This window comes from Bos indicus, chromosome 2 (assembly GCF_029378745.1).
Source record: "Bos indicus isolate NIAB-ARS_2022 breed Sahiwal x Tharparkar chromosome 2, NIAB-ARS_B.indTharparkar_mat_pri_1.0, whole genome shotgun sequence".
Taxonomy (NCBI): domain Eukaryota; kingdom Metazoa; phylum Chordata; class Mammalia; order Artiodactyla; family Bovidae; genus Bos; species Bos indicus.
The window spans coordinates 24,668,734-24,684,014 of NC_091761.1; the positions used below are offsets into that span (position 1 = coordinate 24,668,734).

The following is a 15,281-nucleotide window of genomic DNA, read 5'->3' on the forward strand; positions in this document are numbered from 1 at the left end:
GGAGAAGACAGTGGGGTGACACAGGCCATCACTCTGCTTACTCCCCTTTTCACAGTAAGACCTTTGGCAAGTCACCTGTCCTGTCCACAGTGTGGCCATCTTACCTGTGTATGTATAGTGGACTGACTGACAAATTAGTACAGTGTGGTGTCAACTGTGGGTAGAAATTGCTGAGAGCAAGCACCCTTCTGATGGTCTCACAGGGGAATTTATTTCCAGAAGATTGAAAAACACTGGAAACTACCACAACATTGTAAAGCAATTTTATTCCCATAAAAAAAAAAGAAAGAAAGAAAAACATTGGACCCCTTGAGAGCTATATTTGGTCACCAATCCTGAGTGCTTGGTAAAGTGCTTTCATCTTTTGGAGGACAGCAAATTTCTAAATAAAATTAATAGCATTATTATAGTAATAGATGGAACAAAAAGTAATTATCTTTTTGGATGGCATATTTTTTTTAACTGTTCTCTGAATGAATAAAAATTAGACTGTACACAAGGTTTTGTTAAAATGTTCTCTTTCCATTTTAAAATTTCTAATAAAATATCAGTATTAAATGATTAATTGCTCACTCTTATTACAGCATATAAATCAAGCATAATGGATGGCTATGTAGTTGCTTGGGCTAACTTAATAGGAAAAGATGTATCCCCCACAAAATCATAATTATGTCCTGTGTGCAATTTTTCATCTTTTTATTTTATTTAAGATTTATTTATTGATTATTTTTGGCTGTGCTGGGGCTTTCTCTAGTTGTAGAGAGCAGGGAACTACTCTTTGTTGGGCTTTCCCTAGTTGCAGAGCACAGAATCTAGGCGTGTGTGAGGGCTCAGTAGTTGTGGCTCAAGAACTTAGCTGGCCTGTGGGATCCTCCCCATCAGGTATCGAACCATGTTCCCTGCATTAGCAGGCAGATTCTTAACCCCTAGAGCACCAGAGAAGCCCTCACCTTTTAAATAATGGTTTCTTCCATATATCAAATTCCGTTTTAGGTGTAATGGATGTATACTTTCAGCTAATTGTATGGGTTTCCCTGGTGGCTCAGATAAAGAATCGACCTGCAATGCGGGAGACCTGGGTTCAATTCCTGGGTTGGGAAGAGCCCCTGGAGGAGGGCATGGCAACCCACTCCAGTGTTCTTGTCTGGAGAATCCCCATGGACAGAGGAGCCTGGTGAGCTACAGTCCATGGGGTCACAAAGAGTCAGATACAACTGAGCGACTAAGCACACAACTTTGGTATATTGGGACAGTTGACATTTATACAATAGTGATTTTATTTGAAGTGATGATATTTGACTAATTGCCAGATTTTCCAAGGGTTTCATATTGACTTTTCATCAAACATTACTGATTTTCCTTCTTACTATGGAATTTATTGACCCACAACACTGTGGCAAGCATAATGAGGTTTTAAAGATCTCTGCCTGCAGAGATCACATTCAGGTAGTAAATATTAGTATTTAGATATCAGATGCTTTTGTTAAAAGAAATGCTTCCTGTGGTGCAAAATTTACAAAACAAGAACACAAAACCTTTCTATAGGTTACTTCCCAAATTGTTAATAAATATCTGGTTTTGTCATTTTTAGCTTGCTTCATTGAACTTTGAAGAGATTGTACAAATGAAAGCAAATCAAAGTAGATTAGCTTACTTTTTTCTTTCCTTTAGATTTTAGGCATGGAGTCCCTTTCCATTAAATTATTCTAGTGAGAGTATCTAAACTTTTTTATTATGCTAGTGTTTTAAAAGCTCGTTCAAGTTGATATTTTTCAAGTTTTCTTATGATAAAACAGTATTTCATTCAGACTGTTATCATTTGTAGCTGCTATTTTTCATAATCAAAATATTAAAGAAGACTGACAATTACTATAGACAGATTATTTCAGGTCGTTAGTGCTGTGGGATACCAATGAAATATCATTCTGAATCATAATAGAATTTCCCCATTTGCTTTATTTTCAACACAGATTTTGTATTAGAACTACAAATATGGCTAGGACAGTGGCTCTGAACCTAACTGTACAGCAGGATGATTTGAAACCTTTTAAAAATTTACAAGCCCCAGGCCTCAAGGATATCTTCAAGTCTTTCAGGTGTTCTCTTTGCATAGGCAGAATTGAGGAATACATAGGTGTAGGAGAGCAGATGGTCAGTAGCATAGGTGAGAAGTACTGTAATTATCTAGTGATAACCTCACTGGTTAAGCTTCAGAGCCAGAAGTAAGGGGGCAAAGGCTCTGAACTCTTGAAATATAGTGGCTATTAAAGTTTTTCACATTAGCCCAAAAAGACGTCTTTGACCTTGCTTATGTCTAATCCTGATAGTTCTAGTTATGTGATTTCTCCAGCCTTGATAGATGGGAGGGAAGCATCAAAATCAAACTAGGACGCTGTTGGTAAAAGAAGTTATAGCTGTCAAGCATGGGAAGATAGCACAAACAGCTGCCTTAGATCCTGGTTGCATGAATGGTCGTATGATAGTCGTATGAATATGTTGACCTTCTGTCTAATGTTGACCTTCATCTAATCTACCAGAGATGGTAGATTATGATCGGTATTCTCTGATTGAGGAAACAAGATAGTTTTTGTACATTTTAGAAAGATTTTTCAATTTTAAGTTGATTAAAGCAAAGAAGGTGTAAAGATTTTATACCTAAAATATTTATTTACCTGAAAGATTCACTTCTGTAGAATGATAGTGTGTTCCCCAATTGTAGCAGATAAATGAAGCATTAATAGGCTTGTGAAAACGAGGGGGGAAAGCTACTGTATCTATTTGGCCAGATACGGTTTTTAAATGTCGATAGTAAAAGTATCTATTTCAGAATCTTAAATTAACATAGCCAAATTATAGCTTTTTTCATTTGCTGTATGCTTTTCCATTTTTTTTTTTTTTAATATTTTCTTCTCCCCCACAGCAATCTCATGGTTTAGGCAGGCCTATCTGGCTCCAGATTGCCGAGTCTGCTTACAGATTCACTCTGGGCTCAGTTGCTGGAGGTGAGTGACATGTCTGTGTGCCGTTTCAAGCTTGTGTTCATGTAATATTATCTCACTAGACTGGGACAGATCAGCAAAGGTGCAGTTCATTGTTCGCAAGGGTCACGAGTTCAGGGCTTTCTGAAGTGTTCTTTATTTTTACCTATGATCAGAGGACTTGTCATAGCACAGCCACGGCCCCTGTGGCTCCAGTCTGTCTTCAGGATGAAAGCCTCTGGAGTCACGTGGACATCTTGGCTGCGTGTGCATTCCGCTGGTTATCATGGGTAAAGCCAGTATGAAGACGTGGAGACTAAGACTGTTTTTTGGTGTTAGGAGTGAGGGAAGGTGGGAAATCAAGATTTGGGGTACAAATCCCAGACGCTTAAGAAATAAAAGAACCTCTTAAAGTGATTGACTTTTGCTTTTCTGCTTGTGTTTGGCGTCTTGCTTTTTCTTCCCCCTTTCATCTTTTGTTGGTTGAAGAATATCTAGACTTGTTAGTGATTTGCTAAAATGAACCTCCCTTCTCTGCTCTTGGGCAAAATTTAACAGGCCTTTTTTTTTTTTCTGGCTTAATTCTCTCCATAGAATATGTGTAAAACCTGAAGTTGCTTTGTTGAGAAGAACCTAGTAGATGTGATTAAAATACTTAGGATTTTTCAAAACAAGCCTGAACTAATGAAACTATTATTTTTTCTTTTCAGTCTCAGTTTTAGAAGTTGCAAAGCATGTTTTTGTTTTCAACAGTTGAGAAATTTAATACTCTAATTCATGTTATGAATTTTTTAGTGCCTGAGATAGTCTGAAGCATGGCCTTTAAAAAAAAAACAAAAACTGGGTTCTTAATAGCTGTAACTAAGGTCAATTTACCAAAGTGCTGTAGTAAACTAAATTGTAAATTTATAGCCACTTCTGTGTACATATGTAGTTATTTTAAGGGGTAACTGGTATAATATATGGACACTTATTGGAACATATAAAGAAATATGTTATATATAATAGTTTAATGTTAAAGAAAATTGAGTGTTGACTAATGTTGGTGACAACTTGAAAATCCGCTACCGTTGTTCTCTGTAGCAGCTATATTTATGGGTCCCAGTAGTTGCTAGCCTCTGATCCTTCAGCTGTGTATGAAAGAAAGAAAAACTATAGAAAGTCTCTTTTGTGAGAATAGATACTGTGTTCTATTTCCTAGTCCTCTGAGATGAGATTTGTTGTCCTTACAGATTCTCCATTTAATTGTGCTCTCTTTTAAGCCTAAAAATTGTTTGTTTTATTTGTAGCTGTGGGGGCCACCGCAGTATATCCTATAGATCTGGTGAAGACCCGCATGCAAAACCAGCGTGGCACCGGCTCTGTTGTGGGAGAGCTGATGTACAAAAACAGCTTTGACTGTTTTAAGAAAGTCTTGCGTTATGAGGGCTTCTTTGGACTCTACCGGGGTGAGTAAGTGAATCTCAGCTGCTGAAGTGAGTGAGTTTGTCTCACCACAGCAGACTTGGCCTCACTCATTATGAAAATCAGTGCATAGCCTGTTCAGTCAGACCGGGGCTGTTTTTCTTTTTATTGTCTCCTTGTTCATTTCCCCTTTTTACATTCTTGCTGGTAACTAGCTGTATTAGTCTGCAAACAAGGTCTTTATTTCTTATTTCTGCCATCCAAAGCCTGCATTTGTCCCAACATGGGTTTGTAGTCACTGTGCTCTTACCAGCTGAAGCACATACAAGGATGACAGGTAAGAAATAGAGAGCTGCTTTTCTCGGTGAATTATAAAGGAGAAATAACACCTCTTCTCTGTGAAAGAGAAGCCAAGCTGCCCCTTGAAGGTGAGTTTACTCTCTATGCACTTGTTTCAGCTGAAGTAGCGAATTTTGTTGTCTCTTCCAAGGAGACCATTCATAAGTCTTTGCCAGTGAGTCATCTGAAGTTTAAAAAAAAAACAGCAAAGGAAGGCTTTTTGCTCCAAGTCTCATTCTTGCTCCATTCCTCCTCTTAGCTTAGAGGTGCTGAGTGGAAGCAGACTGTCTTTTGCAGGGAATGTGATCACCAGCTATAAGCTGAGCACAGTGCTGTCGGCGTCAGAGGCAGCAGCCCATGCAGGATTCTCCCCACCACCGTCGGCTTTGTAGGAACTTGTTCTCTTGGGAGAGGGAGACTTTCATGTACGTGTTTTCACATTAGAATTTAGAGTTTCCTTTGGGAGGGAGATTAATTTTTTAATCCCTTTGGGCGCCACTTGGAATTCTTTGAAAAACTCTCTACATGCTCAGGTCCAGGGCATTTATGTAATTTACTGTACTTATTTGTTTGCACACACAGTCTCGTTAACCCTGAGCTCATTCTGAGCCTGAACAAAGCTTTATGCTCGTGGACAGGATATGTGCAGATACTCAAGTGGAAATGTAGTTCTGATATACTTGAAGGAGCGGGTCACAGGGATGTTTGTTTTTGGCATTTTATTTAGAACAAGAGAAGAGAGTGGTTCTGGAATCAAATTAGGCTCAAATACCCTGCCCTTGAGAAGGAATGTGATGAATTTTCTTAAGATATTCAGAACTCTAGCCTGTCTTAAATTCTAGCCATACAATGTGCGCAGAGGTATACATTATCTAGAATGCAGATCTGTGCATGTCCGTCTTGTTTGAGACTTTATTAATCACTGCATATCTGAATTCTGTTTATGTGAAACCTGAGGGTTAAGTGGTGCTAAGTGGTTTTTTCCTTTGACATCTCCAGTTGAATAAGACTCTTTCTCCCTGTTGGGTATACTTTAAAAGAGAAGGAACCTACACATACACACTGCACAGCTTACCTTCTCAATAGATGGATGCTTACACAAGATTTTATTTGAGAGTGATGTCATATTATTTGGGTCCAGTATAGCAAGTTGAGGGTAGGGGGTGAAGAAATTATTCGCTTCATTTAAGATGTGAGCTGATAAAATCAGTCCTTTAAATGAGAAACTCTTATATTGGGGGGAAGACTGTAGGAGTCCTGTGTATGAACACTGTGTTGAGATTGTCATATATTGTTTAGAGCTGGTCCATTATTTTGTCAGATGATTGACAAAACTGTTGACAGATTAGCCTAAATTTCTTTATAGGCAGCAATGATAAAATGACATAAACTATCAGTACTGTATTAAAATTCCATGAGCCTTACTGAGGCAAGTTGTAAAACAAATACTCATGCTGACATGGTTGTATGGGGATCAGATTAAAAGTAATAAGGCCTGATAATCATAAGAGAAAGTTAAGACTGCCATCTGCTGATTTATTCTTTTAAATCAGCTGCTACCCATTAAAGGTGTGTGCCGATTTGTGTTTGTCATTGATAATTCAGTTTGACTGACAGTAGCCTGTATATACGATTACTTGCTGGCTCTCAACTCGTAGAAAATCACTCAGCAATATCCTCAAAGTAGGCTTAAGATCAACAGTGAGCATGCAAACACATACATAATTTTCCCTTGCCTGGGTAATTTAAAGGCTATAATATGTTTATTGTTAGCATCTTTAAAAACTGTATGCAAAAATGTATTTTAACGATTTGGATAATCTGTGTGCTTTAGAAAGTTGAGCCTTGTGAATAGCTACAGATGTTGAATTGTTTATATATTTTTTTCTTTTGCAGCCAGCCTGGAAATTTTAACTTTCTAAGAATAATGGTTTCCTTTATTTTAGGAGAATTCTTTTGAAATGACTTATGTTTGACATATATTAGTACATAGGCTAACAGTGGGCTGTGTTTTGCTTGTAGAGCATACCCATTAATTGATACTTTAAGCTGCATTTTTCTTTATAGTTTTGGCTTTCTTTTAAATGAGCACTAAATTCTGCATTTCTCTAAAGAGAAAATTATGGAAGTTGATTTTCTGTAACAGCCAAGCCACTGCGTGCTATTACACAGGTAGCATCATTTGTGGCAGAACCTGGTCTGCTTAACAGGATGCTTTCCAGAGCTTTTCCAGGCATACATCATTGGCTTCTCTAAAATGTCTATGTACGTTAGTATGTTGTTGGTTGTAAAGAGGGGGAATGTGGTTCTATTGTTGTTGGTAGTGTTCTGAAAGTAGAGAAGATCCATGGGCTCCATTGCTTCCTCATACTTTTTGAGAGGTGTTAGATCACTAGGCTTTAAAGGAAGCATGTTTAAGAAAAGGATTTATAGCAACAGACAGTATGACATTGTATTTGACATAAATAATTATTATATACATATGCATAGTTTTTAGGCTAATCCATTTTTTCCCATTTTCATGAAAATCCTAAGATGTTTGATGGGGAAATAATGTGGGGGAAAATGCCTTATTGGGCTTGTATGTTCATGTCTAGTACACCTATGTTGCTAACGATTCTCTCTGTTTACCTAGGTCTGATACCACAACTTATAGGGGTTGCTCCAGAGAAGGCCATTAAACTGACTGTAAGTGACTAACTCATTGAATTTATGTCATTTGTTTAGATTATCACTAAGCCAAAAATTAAAACTGCTGCTGGGACTTCCCTGGTGGTCCAGTGGTTAAGCCCCACACTTTCATTGCAGGGCCCACAGGCTCATTCCCTGGTTGGGGAACTAAGATCCCTCATGCTGTGCGGCATGGCAAAAAATTTAAAAAACCAAACAAACCAAAACCGATGCTGCTAAGACTAGCACACTGTTGAGGCATTTGTAAAATTTTGAATTTATATGTAGACATCTGCTAATTTTAAATTTTATATGAGACAAGTATTTTGCTGACTTGGAAAACTAATAATGTACCACTAAAGGCAGTGATTGGGAGTTCTGGTTAATTAATGTTGTCTTTCTAATTAGGTTAATGATTTTGTCCGGGACAAATTTACCAGGAGAGATGGCTCCATTCCACTTTTAGCAGAAATCCTCGCTGGAGGTTGTGTAAGTATTAATAGTGTGATTTCTCACAACAAGTATGTTCCTTTAGCCTTTTTGCACACCAGATATAATACCTGAGTGACATCTCTTCGAGCTCAAGGAATTCTAAGCAGTTTTCTCGGATTGTATGATTGTTTTAAATATTTTATTGCCTAATCTAACTGGTTTTGAGGCAGAAAAGGGTATTTTTGTTAGCTCAGTCTGTTAGAAGCTCCTGAAACATTACCTTTTACACTTTTTGAAGTTCTAATTCTGTTTCTTTTTAAATACCACAGAAAACAGTGGATAGAGTTACCATTTATTTTTATTTTTATTGACTGGAGTATGTGTGAGATGACTGATTAATTGGACCCTTTTATTTTAGGTGTAGGATTGAGTAAATCATTGTAGTATCAGTACAACGTCCCTTCTTTTAGGGACCAGAGCAAGCAACCGTAAATATGTTGAAGCTGTTGACAGTTCTGAACACAGAGACTTTATCTTTAAAGTGTGAGCATGATATTGGATTTTGTCCAATTCTCAAATCTAAGTTTGCAGCTCAGCTAATTTGTGGTGTCCCTTTCACATTTAGTAGTACCTAATTTGTTTAATCCATTTTGTCCCTGAAACCTTTAACGACTTCCATTTGACTTGGCTGACAGTCTTGGCTCAATCCTCTTCAGTTGTTTGTGGAACTGAGGTGATGAGGTCAGTGACCTTTGCGGCTTTTAATTCAGAGAAGATGCCCTGAGGGTCAGAGAGAGAGGTCGCTCTGGATTCTCCTTCATGCTGTTTGTCGGCCTGGCGCATTCTTAGGTCCTTACCTTTCTGCAACCACGGCTCTTACAGAGGAGGTAGCTTGGTGCACTCCCTGTGTGCTTATGTGTGTTTGCTTCTACCCTGTCACGTATGCCCAAGTGCATTCTCAGAAAGAAGACTCATGTCTCTGGGTATCTCTCTTTTTTTCATGAAGGACAAATAATAGGCATAGACTAAGACCTTTGCTAGCTCTTACTATAGTTTCTCTTCGTCTTTACTCCAATTAGATGCTACAGTTGTTTCTCTTCAAATTAAAGACCCATTGCAAATCATATTATTTTTCTCTGTGGTTTTAGTTTTAATTTGGTTAAGAAATTTCCTAACTCAGTTTTGCCACAACACATGTTATACATTTGTCAGAAATCTCTCAAGTCATGTTCTCTTGTTCCATATAGATAATTATTTGTTTCCATTTGTAATATCCAGAGGTTTTTGCCCATGAAACTGACTTGTTCCCCCATGTCTGACCTGTGACCTGAGTAGTTACATTACAATCAGGTATTTGGTTCCTTCGTTCTTCCCAGGTAAAGACCCTGTTTCTAGGTTTGAACTTTGGGAATTTCTGTTGAAGTCTGGGGGTACCTCGAGGGTTGTATTGACACTCTACATTTCTTCCTTAATCATGACTCATTTCTGGAGGCTTTGATGGATTGTCTAGCTGGAAATTGACCACATGAAAAATAGTTAGGTTGGGCTCTAGGCAGAATGATTTCATTGTCTGCAATTCTTCACCACAAACACTTCTGCTTCCCTCTTCCCTCTAAATCTCTTCATTCAAGGATAAAAGGAAATGTACAATTATCAAGTTTCCACTGATAAATTCGATCACACTACAGTGTAAGTGATTGGTGAAGCACAATATGCTACTTCTCCCAAAAGTCTACTTATTTCACTGGAGAATAAAGCCCTAAACAAAGAAGACGTCTCTGTTGATAGACTATCAGGCATTGTGGAATATAGGAGTAGTCTTTCTGCTGAATGAAATCTGGTAAGCAATCACCAGGTAAACACTAGGAAGAGTGGCTACCTGAGGGGTAGGTAGGTAGTAGGGTGCGTGCGTGCGTGCGTGCGTGTGTGTGTGTTGCTCAGTCATGTCTGATTCTTTGCAACTCCATGGACTGTAGCCTGCCAAGCTCCCTGTCCCTGTGTGTGTGTTGCTTAGTCATGTCCAACTCTTGGCAACTTTGTGGACTGTGGCCCACCAACCTCCTCTGTCCTTGGAATTCTCCAGGCAAGAATACTGAAGTGAGTAGCCAGTCCCTTCTCCAGGCGATCTTCCCAGCCCAGGGATTGAACCTGGGTCTCCTCCGTTGCAGGCAGGTTCGTTACAGTCTGAGCCACCAGGGAACCCTGATCATAAAAACGTTAGGATCCTGGGTATGGGTAGTGGTAGAATGTGGAGTGCCCTATGGGTGTTTGGCTAAATGCTGTCAGTGCCACCAGGCAACAGGAGTGTGGTCACTCAGTTTTAAAGATGTACTTAATGTGTTAGCCTAACGCATGTATTGACTAACGCATGTATAGGTTTTTTTCTTAGCAGAAGGGTCAGCTAGGACCAAGGCCTCAGGTTCCCTACATGTGCAAGGGAAAGTCTACTGCTCTGAAAATGACTGTGCTGTCCTTTAGGCAAAATGATGTGCACTGCCTGGATCATGCAGTAAACAAGAAATGAAACTATCTGGTCCTTAAGCATTATGTGTTTTCTTGTTTTTTGTTTTGTGATCTGTTTTTTAAAGTATATGATATTAGATACATGCAAAAGAGAACACATTATATAGATTAAAAGTTATAATAAAATGAGCATCCATAAACCTACTATTCCAACCAAATATTGCTATTATCATTGATGCTGGTTTTTGTTTTTACTCTAGTACTGATCAGCTAGAACGCTAATGAGCAGTAGGGACTTTTCTTATTGGGTTGAACATTTTATAGGCATGGTCTCATTATCCTTTCTAATTGGAGTTGAAGAAAATAAAACCTGAGAGAAGATATAGCACTTAGTGAATGACAAAATTGACAGTCAAACCACTTTTGTCTCCAAATCTCTGTTAGTACATATTTGGTATACTTTCATTCTCTCTTTCTTTCATTTATTCATTCTCATTCAACAAGCTGTCAAGGCTGAGAAAGATTTAGAGTTTCCTCCTGTGCAAGGAACCAGACTTAAGATATGTTTATATCTCATAGAAAAAGGGTAGTTCTGACCATTCTCACCAGATAATCTTAAGTCTAATCATATTCCACTTTGGTAATTTGAAAGTAGAATTTATTATCATGATTTACTTCATTTTTACATGTCACCAAAGAAAATACATGCTTATGATTATAATTCATCATAATAGCTACCATTTCTTGAGCATCTTGTACTAGACTGAACACTTTATAGGCATTATCTCTTTGTTATTCCCAGCTATTAATACAGTTGAAGAAATTAAAAGCTCAGTGAAATCAAGCACTTAGTTAATGGAAAAATTGAGATACAAACCACTTCTGTCTCTGAATCTGTATTCTTTCATATTTGGTATATGTTTCTATTCATTCAGTCTTTCATTCATTCTCTCATTCGTTGAATGATTGATATGTTTAAGGAGAAGTTTTGAAATAACAGCTTTATTGAGATACAATTCATATATCATGTAATTCCCCACACATGAAGTAAACAATTCAGTAGCTTTTAGAATATTCATAGAGCTGTGCACTTATCAGTATAGTCAATTTAGAACATTCTTATCCCCTAAAGAAACCTATGACCCTGTCTCTAATGATTCACCATTTCTGGACATCTCTTATAAATGGAATCAAACAACATGTGGCCTTTTTTTTCTGGCTCCTTTGACTCAGAGTAGTGTTTTCAAGGTTCATTCATGTTGTGGTATGTATCAGTATTTCAAGCCTTTTTATTGCTGAGTAATATTTCAGCATAATTATATACAGGTAATACCTATATATAATATATATAAGTAATACCTATAAATAATATATAAGTAATACCATATGTTGTTTATTCATTCATCAGTTGTTAAACATTTGGGTTTTTTCCACCTTTTAGCTTTATGATTAAGTGCTGCTGTGAACATTGATGTAAAGAGTTTTGTGGACATATGTTTTCATTTCTCTTGTGTATATACTTAGGAGTAGAATTGGTAGGTCATATGGTAACTCTAATTAGTATTTTGAGGACCTGTGAGACCATTTTGCAAAGTATCTGCACCATTTTGCAGTCCTCCCAGCAATGTATGAGGGTTCTTATTTTTCCACATTTTGGCCAATACTTACTATCTGTCCTTTATAGACATCCTAGTGGGTATGTGGTGGTATCTTACTGTGACCTAATGACTGACACTGTTGAGCATTTTTTCATGAATGTACTGGCATTTATATGCCTTTGGAGAGCAATCTATTCAGAATATTTGGCCATTTTTAGTTGGGTTGTTTGTCTTATTATTGAATTATAGGAGTTCTTTATATATTTAGTGTACCTTATCAGATATATGATTTCCAGATATTTTTCACTTTCTTGACTGTCCTTTTGCAGAATTGAACTTTGATTTTAATGAAGTTCAACTTACCTTTATTTTTTGTTGTTGTTTGTGCTTTTCATGTCATAGCTAAAGAAGTCATTGCCTAATCCAAGATCATAGAGATTTATACCTCTGTTTTCTCCTAGGGGTTTTATAGTTTTAGATTTTACATTTAGCTCTTTGATCTTTCACAGAAATTTTTAACCTTATTTTGCAGTATTTTGCTTTGAGCAGAGATATTACCAAATGAAGGTTTCCTTTTTTATCGTCAACATCTTGTTATATTTCCTCTTAATGTTTTTAATTACATGATCGTGTGCATGTAATGGACACATGCACACATGCATGCACAATATTTTTTAAACCAGGTCCAGTTTTGTTAACTCTGACTTCCTAATTGGAAATGCAAGCAGCTCTCACTGCTTTTAAGGGCAGCAGAAAATCACAGTGGAGCGTCTCACTTTGGAAATAGATATGACCTTTGGGAAAAAAATTATAAACAGAGTGTGCATTTTCATAATTTAAATCTTCATCATGAACATTAGCCAAACTTACTTTATATCTATATTAAAGTCTTCTCAAGAAACACTTACTAGTTCAGAATTTATGATTTAGGTGTGATTGCTTGTTTTTTGTTGTTGTTTCTATAACTTGAATTTTAGAGTTAATAATTTCTCCACTCTTTTTTAGGTGGAGATGGGATAAGAGTGTATACATGTGTGTACAGTTACTCAGTAAATATCTGTTATGAGTGCATATGAGTAATGTATATGTAATAACAGGCTTCAAATAATTTTTCTCATTGTTCTCATAGGTAAGCCATTCTTATCAGGATGTATGTTTTTATTTTTCTATAAGAAAGTCTCTCTTTATTTATGTATAAGTATATACATATTTGTATATACACACATGTCCATATCAGACATAAATATAATTGTTTAATTATGATATCTGTTGTGGAGAATAATACTATGTCAACTCAGAATTTTTCAAAGTACTTTCACCTACACTATTACCATCTCTTATAAGATGGGTAGATGAGGAACAGAAGCTCGAAAAGTCTACCTCTCACCTCAGTCACACAGCTAATATATGTTGCAGTTTTCATGTATTCCCAAGTATTTTGATTTTAAGATCATCTCCTTTTGTTCTGTGATACTATCTTAGGAAATCAAATCAAGGCCTTGTCCATTTTTCAAAATAAATCTAGATGAGTCCATTCAACTTTGTAGTGGCTTTTCTTTTTTAAAAAATACTATATGGATGTATATTACAATAATTTAACATATATCTGAATATATATGTTATTTAGATATAACAATGTATAAAAACATCTTATATGTCAGCTTAATGAGTTTTAACAATTGTATACACCCATGAAATCAGCACTCAAGAGTGAGATGAAGAACATTTCACCCCAGGAAATTAATTCATGCCTCTTTCCAGTCAGTCATGCTTCCCCTCCCCCAAGGAGCCACTGTTCTGATTTCTGTCAACAGTTTTGTTTCTTCTTGGATTTCATATCAACAGACTCATACAAAATGCTTTCTTTTATGGTTAACCTCTTTTGCTTAATAAAGTGTTTTCAAGAGTCATCCTTGTGTGGGTATCAATATCGGTTTTTTTGTTTGTTTTAATTTTACTAAAGATTATTCCATGGTATGAATTAACTACAATTTGCTCTCCATTCTTCTATTGAAGGACATTTTGGGTTGTTTTCAGTTTTTATCTATTATAAATAAGATTGTTATAAACATTATTTAGTACCTAAGAGTAGACTAGGGTAGATGTATATTCAGTTTATTATAAAAGAAACTGCCAGTTGGCTCTTTGACGTGGATGTATCATTTTACAGTCTCATCAGCAGTGTACAAATATTCCAGTTATTCCCCATTCTCAAAATGTTTGATATTTTTAGTCTGTTTTAGTTGTTCTGGTTGGTCTGAAATGATATCTTGTTGTGGTTTTAATTTGCATTTCTCTTATGCCTAGAGATATTGAGCATGCTTTCGTGTGTTTATTGGCTGTTTATCTTTTTTGGTGAATTGTCTGTTCCAGTCTTCTGGTTTTATTAGGTTACTCATTGTTACTGTTGATTTGTAGGAGTTCTGTATACATCATGGATACAGTCTGTTGTCAGATATATGTGTTATGAATATTCTTCCCAGTGTGTGACTTATTTAATGGTAATGGTTTTATGAAAGAAAAGGATTATGTGAATTTCTTAGACATGTCCGTAAACCTAAGTGGGAAAAAATTTAATGTCTCTCTGAGTCAACAGAGAAGTCCCTTGAAAAGTCTAAAGGGACTGACCTATATGTATTTTCTAATGATCTCTCTGGTTAAGTATCTGTTTTTATGTTGTTAAACTCTAGCCAGAGCACTTAGGAGCTGCCCTGGTAGCTCAGCTGATAAAGAATCTGCCTGCAGTGCAGGAGACCCTGGATCGATTCCTGGATCAGGAAGATCCCCTGGAGAAGGGATAGGCTACCCCCTCCAGTACTCTTGGGCTTCCCTGGTGGCTCAGACAGTAAAGAATCTGCCTGCAATGCGAGAGACCTGGGTTCAATCCCAGGTTTGGGAAGATCTCCTGGAGGAGGGCATGGTAACCCACTTCAGTATTCTTTTTTTTTTTAAATTTTATTTTATTTTTAAACTTTACATAATTGTATTAGTTTTGCCAAATATCAAAATGAATCCGCCACAGGTATATATTCTTGCCTGGAGAATCCCCATGGACAGAGGAGCCTGGGAGGCTGCAGTCAATGGAGTCGCAAAGAGTCAGACACGACTGAGCCACTAAGCACAGCACAGAGCACTTAACTAACTGATCACATTTACCTCTTCCAGGTAAACGATCACATTTACCTCTTCCAGGTAAATGATCACATTTACCTGCTTCTAAAAGGATAAAAGTCATAAAATTCAGAATGTATATATTGCTCAACAAAGGACTGATGGCCCCAGTATGCTGCAGGTGTTTTCATAGCCCTGTATGAGCACACGTCCTGGAGAACACATCCCTTCCCTTGTGTCTTGCTCTCAGTCGGTGTGGTGCTGTCACCTTGGTTACTGCACAGGA

General features: G+C 37.1%; 1 protein-coding gene across 4 annotated transcripts in view; it reads left to right on the top strand.

The window, feature by feature from the left end:
* SLC25A12 (solute carrier family 25 member 12) overlaps window positions 1-15,281 on the top strand; it is a 183,816-nt gene that overhangs the window by 154,639 nt on the left and 13,896 nt on the right. For all 4 annotated transcript variants that reach the window (XM_070803274.1, XM_019970934.2, XM_019970925.2 and 1 more), the window contains 4 exons: window positions 2,921-3,002; window positions 4,268-4,426; window positions 7,357-7,409; window positions 7,800-7,880. In XM_070803274.1, the coding sequence (XP_070659375.1) occupies window positions 2,921-3,002; window positions 4,268-4,426; window positions 7,357-7,409; window positions 7,800-7,880 (375 nt within the window). The remainder of the gene's footprint in view (window positions 1-2,920; window positions 3,003-4,267; window positions 4,427-7,356; window positions 7,410-7,799; window positions 7,881-15,281) is intronic.